This window comes from Opisthorchis viverrini (genome assembly GCF_000715545.1).
Source record: "Opisthorchis viverrini unplaced genomic scaffold opera_v5_81, whole genome shotgun sequence".
In the NCBI taxonomy this organism is placed as follows: domain Eukaryota; kingdom Metazoa; phylum Platyhelminthes; class Trematoda; order Opisthorchiida; family Opisthorchiidae; genus Opisthorchis; species Opisthorchis viverrini.
The window spans coordinates 459,231-479,988 of record NW_008751736.1 but is presented as its reverse complement, the minus strand read 5'-3'; the positions used below and the strand labels follow the sequence as shown (position 1 = coordinate 479,988).

The 20,758-nt window shown below is 45.6% G+C and overlaps 1 protein-coding gene across 1 annotated transcript in view; it reads right to left on the bottom strand.

The window, feature by feature from the left end:
• T265_04698 (hypothetical protein) overlaps positions 1–20,758 on the bottom strand; it is a gene marked incomplete at both ends in the record, with an annotated part of 99,706 nt that overhangs the window by 60,470 nt on the left and 18,478 nt on the right. The window contains one exon of the mRNA XM_009169502.1: positions 11,264–11,430. Coding sequence (XP_009167766.1) covers positions 11,264–11,430 — 167 coding nt within the window. The remainder of the gene's footprint in view (positions 1–11,263; positions 11,431–20,758) is intronic.

Genomic DNA, 20,758 nt, shown 5'->3' with positions numbered 1-20,758 from the left:
CTTGACGAATACATAAGATCTCACCCAACTTCCCTCATCAACATTTGAGATGCAGATTACAAACAATAGAACATATATGTCATATCATTCCGTTCATCTGTATACATACACACACACCAATATCCTTTGGTCATTGTAAAGCAAAATGCTTTTTAGACCAATATAACCTTGAGTTACCTTGATTTATACAAATGTGTAGTTTACTGCCTTCTACAAGCCAAGTTGAAGTGCGAACTTGGAGTAAGTACATGATGTGCTAACAGGGAACAACGAATGGCAGACAACCACCGCTGTCCGGTTGAACTAGAGTGATAGTACCGCTTACTATTTTTGCGGATCGCCTGCAACACCCTTTCGGTGTATGGTTGCCACGAAGGAAGCACGAGGACTAGGATACTGTCAGGCTAACCAACCATAGACAGAGAAATTTATATGCAGAGGTTGGGTTCGAACCACGGACATTCCGGCCACTAAGTTCGTGCCATAACCACAGAGCTATAACCACAGAGCAATCGCCAGCAGACAGCATCACATTCGGTTAGGGTTCTTGATAAGACGGCGTCGTTAGACCGTTTTATGCAAAGGTACTACATTGAGTAAAATTAAACCACCGACTAGCGTTTTTCGACAACTTTGAAAAAAAAACTAAACAAGGAAAGTAATCCCTAAGTAATTCCTTCCGGCTCCAGAAGCGTATGCCCAGAGCGATCACAGATTGGTAGACTGGCCTAGACACTTGACTTTACACAACAGAAGCTACCTACGTTTAGAATAAGCGATATCAAACCAGTGGGGAAAATGCACTATATTAAAAACTTGGAAAGCATATGGTCTTTTTTACTGCTGGCGTCACAACTCCATTTATTTTCAGGCACCTGGGTGACGGGCGAAAAAGGTAACCGTTCAGCTTTAGAACCCCCGGTACATGACAACCGAAGGAAGAACGAGGGCTGGTATACTGCTAGAGAGGGGAGGTCAAGAGGCAGAGGTGGGGTTCGAACCACGGAGGTTCCGGTCAGTAAATTCGCCCTCTAACCCCTGGGCTATCTAGCCCCTGCACCTCTCGCCTCTCGGCCCTACTCCCTACGGAAGCCCAGCTACCAACTGAGCTTAGTTCTGTGATGTCCAAACACACTGAATTAACGGGACACTTCACCATGAAGGCCAGTTTATTGGGATTGGGAAACACCCCCATATTCCAAAAGGGAACGTCGCGATTCATCAGCTTTTCGTCTCCCGACGGATCAAATCTCGCAGACTGAGAATCACGTAAAATATCTTAAAACTACCGTGGTAAACACTGCTCCCGAATACCACTTATGGGTTCGTATATTCATAGCATGTCCATGTGAAAGTTATGGGGTTAAAAACTGCCCTCACGTGCTTTATTGTACAGTTCGTTTCAAGTGAGAACCCTGCTTGAAGACCTAAATGTTTAACCACAATGATGACTAACGTTTATCCGCCATTCTGATGATGTTAGCACTGGGCAATAACAGGTTTAGATGCCTTCTTGCTAATCAAACTTCTGGTCAGCATTAGCTCTATGGATAGATGAAACCTATACACATGTCTCTCTGTTCTATTCAGTATGTAGAGGTGACTGAACGTAAAGCAGGTTATGCTGGGGCCGTCAGTGGTCTCCTCTCGGCACCCACTCAATTTAGAAAACAAGCATGCGCGGAAAACAGATCGGGGCGAACTTGAAGTAGAAAACGCTGAACTACGGCGGGAAACGGTGGATCTCAGAAATAATTTCGCAACTCATTTCGCACCACGAAGGAAGCACGAGGACTAGGATACTGTCAGGCTAACCAACCATAGACAGAGAAATTTATATGCAGAGGTTGGGTTCGAACCACGGACATTCTGGCCACTAAGTTCGTGCCATAACCACAGAGCAATCGCCAGCAGACAGCATCACATTCGGTTAGGGTTCTTGATAAGACGGCGTCGTTAGGTCGTCTTATGCAAAGGTACTACACTGAGTAAAATTAAACCGTCGACTAGCGTTTTTCGACAACTCTGAAAAAAATTAAACAAGAAAAGTAATCCCTAAGTAATTCCTTCCGGCTCCAGAAGCGTATGCCCAGAGCGATCACAGATTGGTAGACTGGCCTAGACACTTAACTTTACACAACAGAAGCTACCTACGTTTAGATTAAGCAGGAAAGTAATCTGAACTGCGATATCAAACCAGTGGGGAAAATGCACTATATTAAAAACTTGGAAAGCACATGGTCTTTTTTACTGCTGGCGTCACAGGCACCTGGGTGACGGGCGAAAAAGGTAACCGTTCAGCTTTAGAACCATTCCGGTACATGCCAACCGAAGGAAGAACGAGGGCTGGTATACTGCTAGAGAGGGGAGGTCAAGAGGCAGAGGTGGGGTTCGAACCACGGAGTTTCCGGTCAGTAAATTCGCCCTCTAAGCCCTGGGCGATCTCGTCCCTGGGTGAAAACTTAACCGATGGGCTCTAGGCATCCCTCAAGAAACAGCTCATTTAGTTCTGCGATGTCCAAACACATTGAATTAACGGGACACTTCACCATGAAGGTTATTAAATTGGTATTGGGAAATACCCGCGTATTTCGAAAGGGAACATCGCGTTTCATCAACTTTTCGATTCCTGACAGATCAAATCTCGCAGACTGGGAATCACGTAAAATATCTGAAGAATACCGTGGTAAACACTGCTCCCGAATACCACTTATGGGTTCGTATATTCATAGCATGTCCATGTGAAAGTTATGGGGTTAAAAACTGCCCTCACGTGCTTTATTGTACAGTTCGTTTCAAGTGAGAACCCTGCTTGAAGACCTAAATGTTTAACCACAATGATGACTAACGTTTATCAAAAGGAAGGTTTTTCACAGCCATTCTGATGTTAACACTGGCAAATAAAAGGTGTAGGTGTCCCTTCTTGTCAATCAAACTTCTGGTAAGCATTAGCCCCACGGATAGATGAAACCTATACACATATGCCTCCCTGTTCTATTCAGTATGTAGAGGTGATTGAGCGTAAAGCAGGTTACGTTGGGGCCGTCGGTGGTCTCCTCTCGAGCCCCAGGCAATTTAGAGATCCAGCATGCGCCGAATTATCACATCGTGGCGAACTTGAAGTAGAAAACGCTGAACTACGGCGAGAAACGGTGGATCTCAGAAATACTTTCGCAACTCATTTCGCACTCATCAAAACATTCGAGCAATTTCTATTTTTCATGCTCTGGTTTTTCTGGGGAGTGAGCTGCACCTTCTGAAACCGAAGCCAACCAACACAACTAAACAATGATAAGGACTAGCACACCAAAAAAGCAACCAAAATCAACAATTCAGTCTATTCTGAAAGAAAGGAAGCCATTGCGACAAGCAACTAACACACAGATAATTCGCATATAATGTGTTTTTCTGACGCAGGTCATTAACGAACACCAAGCTATGCAGCCATGTTTCCATCCAAGACAGATGTGTATCAAAAGCTCGAATTGTCGTCATTTTTCACGTTTTACTCCTCTCCACACGACTGCAAACCGACGCTCTGAGTGGGATACACTTTGCCGACTGACTTCCGATCGGTGCGATAAAGTTATCGCCGAAACGACCTAAACGGACCATCTGTGATGTGACCTAGATACAAGCTTCAGCTCATCACGTCATCATGTGTTGTTGATCGAAAACAATTTCAGACCACCGGAACTACCATACAAAACTTCGAGTGACCTCCGTCACATTAGCAATGGCTTTCGGCTGGCTGGATGACGTCATCGGGGGCGGCTAATCAGCATGGATTTAGTGGCTTCAGAGACCTCGTTCAAGGTCATCTTTTGTGCTGCATTCTGTCTCAGATACTTCGAACCTGGAAGTGTTTTACGCGCCCACATTCCTGTTCGCTGTCCAGTTTAACTTCAATCCTTACTAGACATACGTATTTGCAAGATACTTTGAACGACGTAATCATTCTTAGTACACGGTTTCCGCGTCCAGTTGTAATTCCGCATTGGACCGAGGAGCCCATAACTTCTGATTACCAAGTGTTGTTTCCGTGACAAAGCGTCAACACCGTCCGCACTCATGGGCTGCACGACCGTTTTTCACATCTGGTACCTATGACCATAATGACACTATCGTTTTGATGACTAATTGTGAAGAAATGCACTTTAAAAGTACGCCTGCTCGCTAGCAGAAGACCGGAACATTTTTATCCACTCAGAAAAACGGAATGTTCACCCAGTTGATGTTAAAATCTTTTAGTTGAATGTTTCATGAGGTACTTTGGGAAATGGGGGTTCACTCTGATGTTTGCAAGTTGATATGACCTGGGGTGTGAGTCACCTCCACAGTTAGACTGCCGCTTCATAGAATAGAGCTTGCTGCATCACTCAGTATATTCTTACTCCTGTTGCCATCTGTCGTAGAAATCCTGACGCAACCCAAATGTTTCAGTACTTGCCTGGTTGTAGAACCACATGTTTCGTGACAGTGATCCTCCTACTTTGTGTTTAGAGGGTGTCAAATGGAAGTGACATGAAGTAGCTACAAAGTGACGTCATTTTCAACTCCAATGTGCACCGGATGTGCGCAATTCTGCGCACTTGCTGTGTGTGTGCGGGTAACAGATGCATTCAGAGTAGACTGCTCTAGTCAGTTCTGCAGGATACAGCAGTCAGAGTAGGAAATCAGTTGGAAACTGTAGCAGGTGAAGTGGCTTAGTAGCCATTCGTTATAGCAATCGAATAAGGAAATCTGGGTTGAATAGAATAGANGTAGAACTTGCAAACGTGTGAAGAGCGGTCTTACATCAGCCGAGATGACACGAGGCGGTGTGCAGTTATCAGCGAAATGGCCTGGGTCTAAAAGTACAAAATCCCAGTAGAGTTAGATCCAATTAATCAGCCCACCCCCATCCCCAAACCAATTGCCCCAGCACCCTTGGACGAACACAGGTGGACGAAATCTGTGAACGATCCCAAGAGGAATTTTCCATTAAGGTGTGCTAGGCTGAAAAAGCAAGGGACGAATCCTCCCCTTAACCAGTCTATCGTAAATCTTAGTCATCCCCACTAATCAACAAATAGGCACATCAGACCGAACATCCAGCACTGATTAAGTCCTAGTCATACGGGATCTCACAGATTGGTTCCCTGACTGCCTCAAAACCCAATCAACCTACTTACTTACTCACTTGGCCTGACGAAGCTTTTGTGTCAAAAGCGAAACGTTGCCCATCAAAAAATCCACCGATTGTTTACTAAACCCCTCTGAAACGATGACTTCCCAAACATTTTACGATTGATTGAAATCTGGGTTACATTCCAAGCTCTTCGGAGTAAAAAGTACGTTGGCAAATTAGTCTCACCCTTATTGTGGACAGTATTATTCCCGAAGCCTGTCGTACAGAGGAGTGGTTGTTCGAAATGGCCAAGAAGACTAGGTTGTGCTGCAAAGATGCACGTTTGTAACGAGAGAGCGAGGCATGCTATGGAGCGGCCTGGAAGTCCCGGAATAATCCAGTCACAGTGTTGCGACCATGTAAACGTGGTCACATGTCGAACCATCGGTGTCGTGAGAGCCGGAACCATTGGAAACACAACGCGGTTATTGTATTACTCCAGCAACACAAATCTGCGGCACCGATGTTGTACATCATATTTCCTTTACTGAAAGCGGACATCTGGTCGTTTTGTGCGGTGCTTTCGACAAAGTGGTGCCAAACTCACGATAGCTGGTACTTCAATGTCCGGTGCTGAGAGGGAATGTAGGAGTTTAAGGTTGGGGAAGAACTCGAACAACACACTTCTCTCGTTAACTTTGCTTTGGTACATGAATTATCCCTGGGGGTCTTTAAAATTACTTTTCGTTTTTTGCCATATTATGTATTTTCAAGTGAACTGACCTACGGCTGAGGTACATGCTTGGTGTACTCATTTTGACGCATGGTCCTGGTGGGTTTAAACGTATGAGTTCCCTGGTATGCGCACATCTATGTTCCAAGCATGAACTCCGCCTGCGTACACCCAGTTACACCACACCTCTGAATGTGGAGGAGGCTGACAACCATATCTTCCCATTTGCTCCTTCAAGACATTTTCTCCTGAATACTTTCCTTAAACGAATGATTCGTAATTTCCATCGATTACTTCATAGGAATTTTTCGAATTTGGCTCCGTTATGCCGTGAAAGACAGAAGCAAAAACAGTCGAGCGACAGCCGTGCACAACCTCACGGTCGTGCTGGAGGGAGAATGATTATCCTAAATGAATATGTGAGAAATACAGATGGAGAACTAATAGAAGAGGGAAGAGGCACGCCAAATATCACCTGATCCAACCTAACTATTGGGGGCAAGTTAACTGGTGTGCCCTTGTCAGCTTGCGCAACCCGGGCGTATGCGTTCTAGTACCAGTTGCTATTTTCAGTCCTGTAGGAAAGGGTGCGACTCTGTGCGCCAGCCTTGTGTTTTTTTTTGCCAACCAGTTTGTGAGCCTTGTCCTGGCAAAAACCGCATTCTTGTGTGACCGCGGATCGGGGAGGCACTCAAGAACACTACATTAAGCTGGCCGGTCGTTGCAGACGTAGCCAAATGAATAGATTAACATGGGTGAGAGCAACGCCGTTAGCTTTTGAAGGAACAGAACAGAACGAGAGATTAGCGAATATACACTCATCTGCAAACCAATTTGGTTCTTTCGAGCGACTCACCTGGAACCCAGCTGAATCTCTCGTTTATGATGTTCTCAGGCAACTGAATGTGCTGCACCAACAACCTTATGAGTAGTACATTACAAAGATATACATGTATCGCGATATTTCAAATATCGTAGCGACTGAAACATGAGGCGGCCTGGTGCAGCACATTCAGTTGCCTGAGAACATCATAAACGAGAGATTCAGCTGGGTTCCAGGTGAGTCTCCGTCAACATTATGATCTAATTGAACCCAAATTGGACTGTTTAGTAGTTGTATTTTTGCTGGATATTGGTTTGGTCATCACTTAATGGCCAAGTGATTCTCGGGTTACCGATTGAAAACCGCAAACCGATGGATTTTCAGCAACCTTATGAGTAGTACATTACAAATATAGAACGAGAGATTCAGTTGAGTCTCCCGTGAAAACCAAATTGATTTGCAAATGGGTGTATTTCTCGAAAACAGTCCAATTTAGGTTTAAGTAAAACATAAGGTTGGCGGAAACCCGGGGACTGCGATTACCTGACGAGCCCCAAACGGAAGGGCGAAACCGGTCGTGGGCTGTCGAAGAGTTTTTAGCAACCTTGTGAGTAGTTTCCTTTATGAAAACAGAACAACGTTTAAGGCGTTCCCCAACTTACACCTTATTAGCCGAATCGCCTGTGAAAGGTGAGCCCCCAAAGAGACCTCCATCGCCGTTGCTATAGTTGGTCTTAGGGGAGATTGTCAGCCACTTTCTGGACACCTCTCCTCTAACCGCACCTTTGTCATTTCGTTCCACAACGCCTCACTGAAGCTCTTGAATCAATGCTTTTGACGGGATAACGTTTTTATATCTGATAGATAATTGAAATGCACGTTCAAAAAGCACAGCCTTATGTTCTATGGCGAAGCTTGTACGGAAATGGGTACGATTAAAGCAGTCAGATACGAATGTTTCAGTGGGATTGTTCGGAACCATCAGTGGACTCCCTATCCAGCGCTACCATGCGCGCATATCTGCAAGTAAACAGACCACACAGAGATATCAGATAAGAAAACATCAATTCGTCTATATAGGTTGCCGTTGAACTGTCAGTTGAACGCACGTCGACGAGTGGATAAAATAATTACAAATTTCGAATTCGTCCCGAAACCACAGATGATATTGGTCAATGGGACATTTGTAAAAGGTGGTGGAGATAAAGAGGGAATGTACCAGGATATGGATGGCTTGGGTCCGTTCACTGGTGGNGAGGTAACGGATGTATACCAATGGGTTGGTACTGAAGCAAGCCCCGAGGAGTGTAATACATTCGAATCATTTTTTGCTACGATTTTGCGCGTTCGCCCCAGAAACTCCGATGGGAAAGTTGTCAGACTGCTTCACTGCTTTGACGAGGCTGAGTGATTTGTAGAAGTGCACTTTACTTCGTTAAAATGGGCGGCTTTCAAAGTGAACAGATTGTGTTTCAGATTTGCTGGTGAATGTGACAACAGTAGCAAAGAACTTTCTGATGTACCGCGTGTCGTAAGAAACCACCAGTTTGGCTTCCAGGCAAACTGGCTTTCGACTTGAAGGAATCACTGATGAAATATGGTAGATTGGCTTTACCCGAACTCCGCTTTCATGTGTGATGGGCCATACAAGTATGATGCAATGAAAACAAGGCGCATGAAATTGAGCACTGGTTGTCTAGTGAAATCACAACCCCGGATACTTTGACGGGCTTTTCGGGGATTCGTCTTCTTTTCGGCACTGTGAGTATTGTTTTCTAGGGAGCGGTCAGTGTACGCCTATTTTTTGTTACCGTGGCTTAGGTACCGCAATTTTCGATATTGTCCACATGCTGGGTAACGTTGGTCTGGTGATTTTTTTCGGGATGTCATCCGTTCGTCGTAGTTCACTATTACCGGTGATGTCACAAATTCGAAATGTCAACATCTACCAACTTATGTGTGCATCAGTTGCTGGCCAAGTGATTTAAGTGGACCGACGCATATGAACAGCGGTTGTGTAACCCACGAGTGCGGATGGTGTTGACGCTTTGCCACGGAAACGACAATTGATAATCAGAAGTTATGGCCTCCTTGGTCCAATGTGGAATTACAACTGAACGCGGAAACCGTGAACTAAGAATAATTGCTTCGTTCAAAGTATCTTGCAAATACGTATGTCTAGTGAGGGTTGAAGTTAAACTGGACAGCGAACAGGAATGTGGGCGCGTAAAACACTTCCAGGTTCGAAGTATCTGAGACAGAATGCAGCACAAAAGATGACCTTGAACGAGGTCTCTGAAGCCACTAAATCCATGCTGATTAGCCGCCCCCGATGACGTCATCCAGCCAGCCGAAAGCCATTGCTAATGTGACCGAGGTCACTCGAAGTTTTGTATGGTAGTTCCGGTGGTCTGAAATTGTTTTCGATCAACAACACATGATGACGTGATGAGCTGAAGCTTGTATCTAGGTCATATCACAGATGGTCCGTTTAGGTCGTTTCGGCGATAACTTTATCGCACCGATCGGAAGTCAGTCGGCAAAGTGTATCCCACTCAGAGCGTCGGTTTGCAGTCGTGTGGAGAGGAGTAAAACGTGAAAAATGGCGACAATTCGAGTTTTTGATACACATCTGTCTTGGATGGAAACATGGCTGCATAGCTTGGTGTCCGGGTGTATGGTATTGTTAACGGCCTGTGTCAGGAAAAACATATGTTAACTACATGGGTGTTAGTTGTGGTGGTTTCGTTTCGTTCAGGATAGATTGAATTGTTGATTTTGGTTCGTACGTGTTGGAATGTTGCTTTTTTGATGTGCTAGTCCTTACGATTGTTTAGTTGTGTCTGTTGACTTCGGTTTCAGAGAGTGCAGCTCACTCCCCAGAAAAACCAGAGCATGAAAAATAGAAATTGCTCGAATGTTTGGATGAGTGCGAAATGAGTTGCGAAAGTATTTCTGAGATATGAGGTCCGCCGTTTCTCGTTATTATTCAGCTAGACGGTTCATCAATTCGATGAAATATATCTTACTTGCGAACACGATATCCGCGTATCGTACACTCTCTGTCACTCTTTGGAAAGATAACACGCGTGGAAGTAAGAATGATAGCCGGCAGACTGACTGTGAAGTCCCCTCTGCCCAACGTTGAGGTCTCTAGCTATGATGACATTTTTGTCGCATCGAGTTATCTGCAGCGGAATCCGTGAGAGCCAGAAAGTTGCCGTGGCCAGACGCTGTACGAATCAGTCAATTCACGATCGACTGTTCCATGCCGGGATATGCGGGACTGAGTGTCACTTGATGGTATATGACTCCCCACTCGGTCTGATATCCATCCCGCTCTAGGTTTTCCGTTGGTCCACTGTACCGCGTGAACGCGACTCAGGCACTGTTCCTGAGCTTGTGGCTTTTTGGTCTACCTCACTTTCAACTTGAACAACAGCTCCGGCAACACCTCCGCACCTGGCTGACCCCGTTAAATTAGTGCTTCCTTGGAGCAGAAAAAGACCTCAAGTTCATTTGGTGGTGTTCATTGCCCCTGGTTGTGACCAAACACAACACTTTTGGAAGGCCAATGCGAAAATCATCCTCGAACTGCAGTTGAATTTACCGCATAGCAGTTGAGGATATGAAGTGAAAATACAGAAACTACATTTGAGGTCATATCTGATGGCCAGTGGGGTTTGCAGAATTCACGCTCACACCACTCTTGTTTGAACAGTCCTTCTTCTGTCCTGGAACGGTTATTCTGGTGAGTTTATACCAATGAATGAGAGCACTGGACTGCAGTTTCGCTCTTATTAGAGCTCATCAGTAGTGCATACCCTTGCTGGTACCTGGTTTTGAATTCCGGACACCTGAAACTCAGGGCAAACATGTTAAAACTACTCCAACACTGCACGTTGGATGCTACTTCTGGGAAGGCGAACATGTTCACGCTTGATCGAACAACGACGCGTGAATTATTACGTCTGGGAAGGTGAACATGTTCACGCTTGATCGAACAACGACTCAGGACATTTGTCCTGGTTGTGTCGGCCGCTCAACCCGCTTGTCAGAATTTCCCAGTCAGGTGACGTCACGGACGGTTGAAGTCTGCCGGACAATTTGGCTTACGTGAAATCAGAATGGTAGATGTGTATGTAGGTATACTTTCATGATAACAGTTTGTGGTAACTTAACCTTTGGCGACAAGTTAACCACTCGACGGTGACAAGCGATACGTTCAACTTGAACGGGACTAGGGGAACAGAAAACCACGATAAGTCATGCCACGAATGTCGAACAGTCAGGCACGCTGCATAAATTAAAACGAGTTGTCTGGAGTGACAATCTGTGGGATGTTGTGGATGTTGATTTGGGGGTAAAATAAACGGACAAAAAGGTAAACGTGCCGACAAGACATCTCAGCTGAAGATTTTCGACCCGGCAAATGGACCTCAATGGCCTGGCGGTTGAAGCAGCACTGGTTAGTGTCAGTTAGATCAGGACTGTTCACTAGCAAGAACAACGACAAGACACTGGAGGAGCTAGTAAAACTGTTGCGACGCATTAGCTAACTTGCTTCGAATGCGAGCGGTTCAACTCAGAAACTTACCGCGGTCAGAGAAATCGTCTACTAAAATGATTTCTTTGAGCAGGTGGCTCGGTGCATTGTCCATCACAGAATGTACCGAACGGAGCAGTGCTGACCAGGCTTCATTGTGGAAACAAATGACAACTGCGGCCTGAGGAAGATCTGGGTGGAACTTTTGGGTCAGGCAGCTGTGGACAAGAAACAAAGGATGTGAAAGGAATGGACGAAGTGGAGTGACTAGGAATATATCTCCGGGTGGATAAGACGGCAAAATCATGATACCAGTATCGAAACAGATGAACTGTGAAACGCCCCCGCTAAACGTTTCGTCATGGCATGCAGCGGTTGAAATTTGGGTCGACTACCACAATCTGACCATCTTGAGTGCCTCTCTCTAGTTAATGCACACCTTTTTGTGTCAGATATATGCCTGCGCGAGAGGCTATAAGTTTAACTCATTTCACCGGTCTAGTTGGTATTGTGTGGTCTCTGGTTCATTATGGACAGCAAATAATTACACCTGTCGGCTCGGATGGTCACACCACTGAGACCACACAAGCAAAGGAATGTTGTCATCTGCATATAGACAACTTTGCGTTTGTTACGTGGATGGTTAAGCGTACGTTTCAATGATAATCTCGAACTTTGCATATCAGTTCGCCGATGTTACCTGGCCGTGTGTAGATAAAGTGCGATGAGAGCAATTCGAGTGCCCTAACTCAGATGACGGTGATGGTGCACGTGACCGAATCGATACGGACGAGCGATCGCCAAGTGCTCATCGATACATCGCATGCAAATTGGCCCATATGCCACCATGTCCAGTGGAGACAGTCAAAATGCATTGTCAGTGCAACACGCAGACCGACAATTTGATTAGTAAAAACGCGTACAACAGAGAAAAACATACAACCCGAGGCGATCGAACGCGGCGGGCCAGCGAGGGATTGACCGATATCAATAGTACGTGAAACAGTCTGTTAAATGATAAAATAAAGGGATTTTTCTAATTTTTTAAACATACCGCTCAAACCGAAAGTGGATGAAACGAAAAAACCATCACTTCAAAGAGGTCCTATGATTATCGGTCAGTTGGCTCAGTCAGGAAATGATGTGAAAATAGACTGGACATTTGGGTAACGTTTGGACGGATTCCGGGCGGTTCTGATTGTCTTGACCCAAGCAGTGATACCCAATCTAATCTATGATATATAACCTGCCATGTCGTTAGAGCACTGTCAACCAATCCCAAAGGACACGAGTGGATTTACTGGACCAAGCGATATCACAAGACTTTGATCAAACGTTCATTCATTTGGCGTCAAGAGCGAACTATCGGAGAAATAATGTCGAAGAGTTTTTAGCAAACTTGTGAGTAGTATCCTTCATGAAAATATACTGTGATATCCCGAATATCGTGCCAACTGAAACATGAGGCGGCCTGTGCGCAGCGCATTCAGTTGCAGAATATCATAAACGAGAGATTCAGTTGAGTCTCTCGTGAAAACCGAATTGGTCTGCAAATGAGTGTATCTCTCGAATAATGTATCTATTTTCAAAGAAGTGAGCTGGATAGTATTGGATTTTAAAGCGATTATCAAATTTGATCTCTCTTAAGCTGCAGGGCGCAGCAGAATGAACGATTCATTGGGATTTCGAAGCTTCAGTTTCATCTCGTGAGCAAGGTCAATCTGTACTGAAAGGCCAAGAGGCACCGCACGACTCTCCTTTTTTGGAACGGCCATGAATCTCTAAAGCGACCCGAACCCACGGTAGTGGTTCTACATCTTAACTGCGAGCCAATCGCAGTGGTCGCATGGCATGGTATAGACAGGAGATCGTGGATTCAGATCACGTCAACGATTGGCGAAAGACGCACTGCTGATGATGCTCACCGACGATGAGTCAGCTTTTCGGCTCAGACTGACTGACTTCATTTGAAGGAAGAAAGTTCACGTGATACCAAGACACAAACGTGGCGAGTTCCGAATGAAAATTCTTATCGTCATCAGTTGTAGAACCGCGTACTTGCTCTGCGGTGGTTATAGCTGTCGTTCGCCGATGATTTGGGGAGGTGGGGTAGATAGCCACGCATTGAAGGCGGTAGCTGACACAATTGATTCCTAAATACAAGGGTGGCAGTAGACTTTTCATTGGGAAGGGGAGCTATGCAATGAACACAACAGCTTGAATGCACGAGCGCCATTGAGAGCGCGACCGGGTCATGTCTGACAGTGTCTCTAATCATTGATGCGTCCCGTCACGGGGTCCCCATTCAGGGAGGCAACAATGACCAGCTCAGCTGAGTTTGCTGGAGGTAACAATGACCAGCTCAGCTGAGTTTGCTGGTAATGGCTGAGAACGTCAAAAGACTTTCGCTGTTTGACCACCGATGTCTTCAAAGCATTTCCCGAGTCTGGTGGGAACACCTGATCGTCAGTGAAGCATCATTCAAATGGTTTTTGGAAGAAATAACTCGCACTAGATAGGTGAACTGTTCACACTTTTTAGGTTGCACTGGCTTCGTCATGTGCTCCGTATACCAGCTGACCGAGAGTCCCTTTCGCACAACCACACGAAGGATTGAAACGATCCAGGGGAAGACAAACACTGACTTGGCAGTGAAGTATGACTTGACAGAATCACAAAGCACCTATTCAAAGTACAGGGAAACGGTTGTTTGTTGTGACCTGACTCTGAAGGACTTAATTCTGAATGGCATGGATGAATGATGATACCATTGGCTTGTTTGATTAAGAACCCAAAGATTTGCAGCTCATATGATAATCGGAGGTTACTCGTTTCCAGATCAGACTGGGCGAAACACAAATAACCGATAATACTTTGACGCGCTCAGATCGCCAAAAAGCTCGGTGACAGAAGACAGGTTCGACCACTTAACTGTGATTTCTATCCTTTGGGCGATTCTGAAAATGTTGTGGAAAATTCGGTGACTTTCTCGTGGTTTTGGATGTGGCTTCTGAGTTTACATCGAATTTCGGCTTCATAGGTATGACAACAACTGCAACAAAGCAATTCAGTATGGAGTCAAGACCGCCACAAAGAGTTTATGCGTATCATACAATAAGTCGGCAGTTCATCAATCGATAGCAAACTCAAAGTACGACGTCTGTGTACATTCTCTTGTCTGGCTACCTGGTTGCAGTAAGGCTTCATGTGAGTGTAACATTAAGTATTCATATCTCGTTATTGATGTTTGGTTCCTATGAGAAATCAGTCATCCATCATTGGCAGACCCCGAAACCACGGAAGAAATGCACCTTCTACAGTAGTGTGGTGAGATGCTGACTGATGTGAGTCACAGCTGACACAGTAAGTCCATATGCGCCACGTTACAACAGCTTCTTGAAGTTCAGTCAGCCTAAGACTTTATGTCTCATTTATAGGATATAAAATCAAGTTCTTTTCCGTAAATTCCTTGATGTGAACGTTCCCAGTGTGGTGCGTGAAATGAGATGGGATGATGACCATTCCGCCCAGCCATCTTCACCGACAACCACTGTGTGTGAAACGCCGTAAGATCCAGATTTTCATCAACACAGGACATTCGCTGAATTTGCCATGCAGCCAGAAAAGGTGCAAAATGCTACCTAGGTAACTTCACTGATCGATGAGCATGAGTTAAAGCGAACGTATGCGATGTTTACCAACTCAATCGAGGGTTGCTGCACTGTCACGAATGCAGTTTTGTTGTTTGTGCTAAGCCTCCATTGATGAGTTATCCTCTTACTGGGTCAGTCAGAGGATTGTACGCGAGTGCGGTGATGGATGATAGGAAGACATTTTGTCCACCGAATCAATGGCCGATATGGAGACGAAAAGGCTGGTGAACACATTTCAAGCTGAACTCATAAGTAGTTTCCTAGAGGAGTCAAGAGTTTAACCTGACACCTAGACTGCAAAGCCAAGCAGGTCAACTTTGCTCAGACCAGCTCCTCGAAAATGTAGACGATCCTCGACTGGGAATGCTTTGAGGTTCTCATGAAAATGTGGAAGGCTGATTGGCTGGCTAGAGTAGGTATGTAGTACAGGGTCAAACACACAGAACGTTACATCCTACTACTTGTGGACGGAACATGTTCAACTTGGGCGGTCCACAAGACTGGGCCAGCTACTGACAAGTTCTGGGGAAAAAATCACGGTTAACGTGAGTAATTTGCCGGAGAAGATACTCAGTGGGTTTGAAGACATTGTTTTAGGAGGTGAAAGTCATGTGATCGTACTAGAAAAATCAAGACCACTTTCCACACAAGGACACCTCTACGGGATAATGCCTTGATTATTCGACCACAATCTGCACATGCTTCAGATAACCCATTTTGAAGGGATAAGCGAGGTATCACGATGAGGTGTCGGAAGTCAGTGTGCGAAGCGCGGTTTTGAAGCATATGGAGGACGAGTAACATGCGAACAGATGTGATCAAACAAACATCGAGTACGTCTCCGGGCTGGTGGTGGAACATCTGCTTATCAGGTCGACAACAACCTTGCCAACCAATACACTCACCTGCATGGCAGTTTGGTTTTTACGGGAGACTCATCTGAAACCCCACTGAATCTCTCGTCTACGATGTTCTTTTTCATGAGTAGTGCATCGAGGCTACATAACTTTCTCAGCTTTTCTGCTACCAGTGAAAGGAAGAAGGCCTTCACTGCGGCGTTATTTATTAGAAAACACAAACTGAACAGTTACAGACTATTGGACAGGGAGGCAAAACTTTCATATGCATCTTGTTTACAAAAACTGAATACCCATCATATCTTTGAACGCGTCTTTCTGAACTTTCCTGGATATTCATTGACTGTTGCTCAAATCTAGGCAAATGCCACAAGGCGACTCCACAAATTTCGCAATAGATCCTACTTTTCAACAGACGCAAAGCGGATTTACAAGAAAACACTACTCGCATGCCTACCCCGTCAGTAGTATCACCGTCACACCAGTTTCGAAATTCCTGGGCTCCCGAATTCCCTCCAACTCTGCCTCACACAAGAACACTAGATCGGATCACTTTGAATCAGGGACTAAAACGGTAGCATCACAGACGAGAGAATTATTTGAGACTCGCGTTAATACCATGTTCAGTCGAACCTTAAGAGCCAACCTAGTGTCACGTGCACTTCATCCCACCACACGTACTGCTCATTCGTTTTTATTCTGAAAACGCTAAGGACTAGTACGCCATGTACAGATTTCTGCAGCCCACTTCCAAATATCGTCCAAAAGCTTTCTTAAAACATTGAAGAAACAGTGTCCGAAACTTCATATCCTTTGTCAGTTACTAGAAACTCTTTGTTTGCAGAACCACTGTCAAGTTGATTTTTCGACATTTCACTTCCAGCTATTCGCGCCCTTTTCTGCCATCCTGGATACTTTAAAAAAGTTCGCTCTTCTTCCATATTCGATACTTATACTTTGAGTATTATCAGGAAGGTCAGATGCTTGAAAACAGTCCCAGAACGCCTGAAAACTACTGAGACAATCAAACCCGTAAAAATCACAGTAGCGAAGCCATCAAGCATCCGGGCCGGAAAAGCCAGCTTCCGATCGAACATTCAACCAGTCAATCGATTCAGCAAGAGTCGACAAGTGTGCAGGCTTGCAACAGGCACGGCCGAGGATGATGAGTGTTTAGGAATCCCATAGAAGCACGGTCGATGATGATTGGTGTTCACCAGACGCCGATCAATGTCAAAAGTGTTTTATATACCGCGAGGCCCATTGCAGTTTTTGCACTCGCTTGTTCGCAACAAAGCTGTTGTGCTCTCTGATGACGAGTCTTTTCCGACACCAAGGCACCGGAGAGGGGATAGGAGTTAGATACAACAGACTGGCGACATCCGAATCTACGAAAAAATAACAACTACTGAAGCGTTGAAGGAAAGTCTGCTGCAACAACTAAGTCAATTTGATGTGGCACTATTGTGACTGATGGAAATTTTGACGCGGCAACTCACAGTTGGACCACCAAATTCTGCTCCAGATGCGAATTCCGTCGACTCGATCGCCAACAGTATCGCGAAGTGCCATTGTGACTATGATGCCGGCCTAAGCTTCGATTCGTGGGTCAAAGTCGAACTGAAGCAAAAAGATTATGCCCGATGGATGCCCCTAGTGCTAAGAAAACTTGGCACGACGTAAAACACACGCTCCCCCAGCTCCACCCTGCGAAGGAACACACGGTATCTCAGCTTTGACGAGGCCGTGCAGAAACTTCAAGCAGTTTTTGGTGAGTGTTCATCATTGTTTAGTATTTGCTATCGATGTATGAAACTCGTGAGAAAGGAGACCGAAGGCTACATCACTTACGCCAATAGAGTCAATCTTGAATGTGAACAGTTCACGTAATATACCATAACGGAGGACCAGTTCAAGTGTCTTGTTTTCATATATGGCCTTCGGTCACATTCAGAAAGTAATGCTAGAGAGAGGCTGTTGAACATTACTGAACAATCTGCTGAAATAGCGCTGCAGGCCATTAGTCACGAGTTGAGTCTCAAACGTGACACGGCCATGTTAGAAAGACCATTGTCCAAAGCCCCCATCGGCATGCCGGCAATTCGGCGAAGGGCATTTTGGGCGACTGTGTCCTGATAGAAAGCCCAAGTGTTCAGTGTGCAATTGACGTGGAAACAAGGAAGACAAGTGCCGGACATGGAAACCCAGTCGAAGGCGCTGCCAAATCCGGGGACCACGAAGCAGACGGAGCCCACCAGAACCCCCGTTTAGCGCAAACCACATATGATCGATGCTCCCCGTGAGTGTGTTACAATCAGAGCAAACGGAGGCACAATTCCATTGCAGCTCCATACGGCTTACGATATTACGACTGTTGCCCGTCGCACCTGGAGGAAGACCGGATCACGGAAATTCAGATTGACAATCAACACCAGGAATGCTTCGGGAGGTGAGCTTTAATTGCTAGGTGAATTTGATTGCGAAATGGAGACAACAGGCCACCGTGATCGCGGTATTGTCTGTCTTGTTGCTTGTGACCTTAACCTCCTGGGCATAGACTGGATCGATCGTTTGCATTTTTCAACATCGTCGGCTGAAAACTTATGCTTGTCAAAACCAGCTCAAATTTCGAGTGTCTGGTTCATCCGGATTGGATCGTTATGGAAACGGTACGTCAATCAGCTGAGTCCAACTGAGTTCCCGATCTTAAAAGCTGAAGAATCGTCATCAGACCTCAACCTGCTTCTCGGGACTTTCGATCTTAAAGACCAGCACCAGTAGCCACTGCTTAACCTGTACTGCCCACGACCCCATCCTATAGAAGCACGGTCGATGATGATGGGTGTTCACCAAAAGCCGATCACTGTCAAAAATGCGCTTCATATACCGTGAGGCCCCTTGTAGCTTTCGCACTCGCTTGTTCACAATAAAACTGTTGAGCTCCTTGTTGGCGAGTCTTTTTCCGACATTAAGGCACTGGAGCGGAGACAGCAGTTAGGTAAAATATGGTGATAATGAACGCCTCGCTGTCCAAGGTCACTCAGAGTATGCATTTATTTATTATATATATATATATATATAATATGTAAGGGATGGCTTTCAATACAAATTACCATTGGCTAATGCCTCATCTTTCTAGTACTTTAAGGATAGCTGAGTTCGCGTTCCACGAACTGTAGGTAGGTAACGATGTTGCTGCCTCGAAATGTACAAACAAGTTGAACTTATTTCCAGTTTAAATATGTGCCCCCGATAAAGGCTATCTAACGCGGTTTCATGCTCCCTTAGTGTGCGGAGGCCAACCGTCCCGAATAACCCAACACCACATCGTTTGGACGGATGTCACGTGCAGGATACGGGCCAAACGAAGGGATGCCCTGATTGGTCAGAATGCCAGCCGATCCGGATCAAGCATCTTTGATTCGACGCTTCTCGCCCCCTCACGGAGATTCTAACACGACCTTGTGGAACACCCTGTGATTACCCTATAAATGCAGCTGTAATACCTTTCCTTTGTCTCCATAAAGGGCTGTCTAGAGCTACCGTGCCTTTTGATATGCCGCAGTGGGCCGAGCAGGAAGCCAAGGGACCGATACAGAGATGCACTGCCGTTCAGCACAACGCTTAGATTACTCCATATTTTGTACAGGCTACCCCAGTGGGCCATGCTCTAACACAATGACTCCCGGTTTGGAGTGCCTCCTTCGAAATTCCTCTTTCCGACCCAGAATCGGTTTTACGTGCGACCATGTAAGTTGGGAATTTGCCGTAAGTTGGAAACCAATTTATGCTCGAATCCAGTGTTGGAATCAGTCGTCGAAATTCTCGTGAAGGGGCCACTGCCTCCCGGTGTCGTGACCGATTCCACTTCCGTCTCCATACGCTCCACACATTTCCCTGTTCCTCAGAAATCTGAAGATGCGAACCGTACATCACATTTGCAAGTCCTTCTTGCTTATACACTGTACCGACAGATAGATGGAGTAGTTATTGAATCTCATATTGGTCCGATTTTAGCTGATATATCTACCTGAAGTATCATCGAGAAACTGTTTTAGAAACTTCGTTAGATCATGTACATCCTAGTTAATGAGTTCTCTAACCAACCAGGCCTCGTGACACCACCTTAGCTCTATGGGACTCTAATTCAGGCTAAATCGTCAACTGTTATAAAATAATACCTTTGAGACTAGTTATCATTCTTTGATTAGAATAAGTGCAAGTCGATGCCTCTAGTCCCCAACAAGATGCTGATAATTTGGAGTGGTTGCATCCAGTTTCGAACACACACTCGACTACGAAGTGAAAATCATTAATCATTGCGTTCGACTACGAGGTTGGGGCCATTGATCACTATGTCTGGATTGCAGAGAACCTGTACCTGTTTTCTCGTAGTGAATGATATTCTATATGTTGTGATAGCAAACTGTGGGCGGTCAAATGGTTCGTCCAGTTATATTTAAAGCCCTACAGTAAAAAAAAGAGGAGATGAGGAAGGGGACCTAGTGCTAGCCTATGTCGAGCATTCCGAGGTGACTGCACCCCCAGGCGCTCAATCAGACAATCTGGAAAGAAACTGACGGCACGAACGCCACCAACATCGATCAGCCGCCAGTTCTTTCAATGTCTCCAGACAGACGCAGGCGAAGTCATGGGGACCCCACGCAGGGAGTCATACAATAACAACATCCAAACTGTTTGTAATCTCTTTCACACCTTTCCGCCAAGTCGCACATCGTCCACCTCGCGGTTTGCACCATTCTGAAGGAGGAACGGGGAACAATACTCGTCTGGGTAGACGGTGCTTTGGAATGCATCGCACATGACCGATTCACCGTAGCGGGTGGTGCTGGATGTTTTCCACGATACTAATCTGCTGACACCATCCAAAACCAGCCACGCTTCTGAGGCATCGGTGGTCGAAAAACTGAAGATGCCTCACATCATCCGTCCACAGAGGCCACATCTCGCACCCATCCAACAAAATAGCCCTAACTGTAGCCTAGTACACGCGATCCTTAAGACCCAGCGAGCGA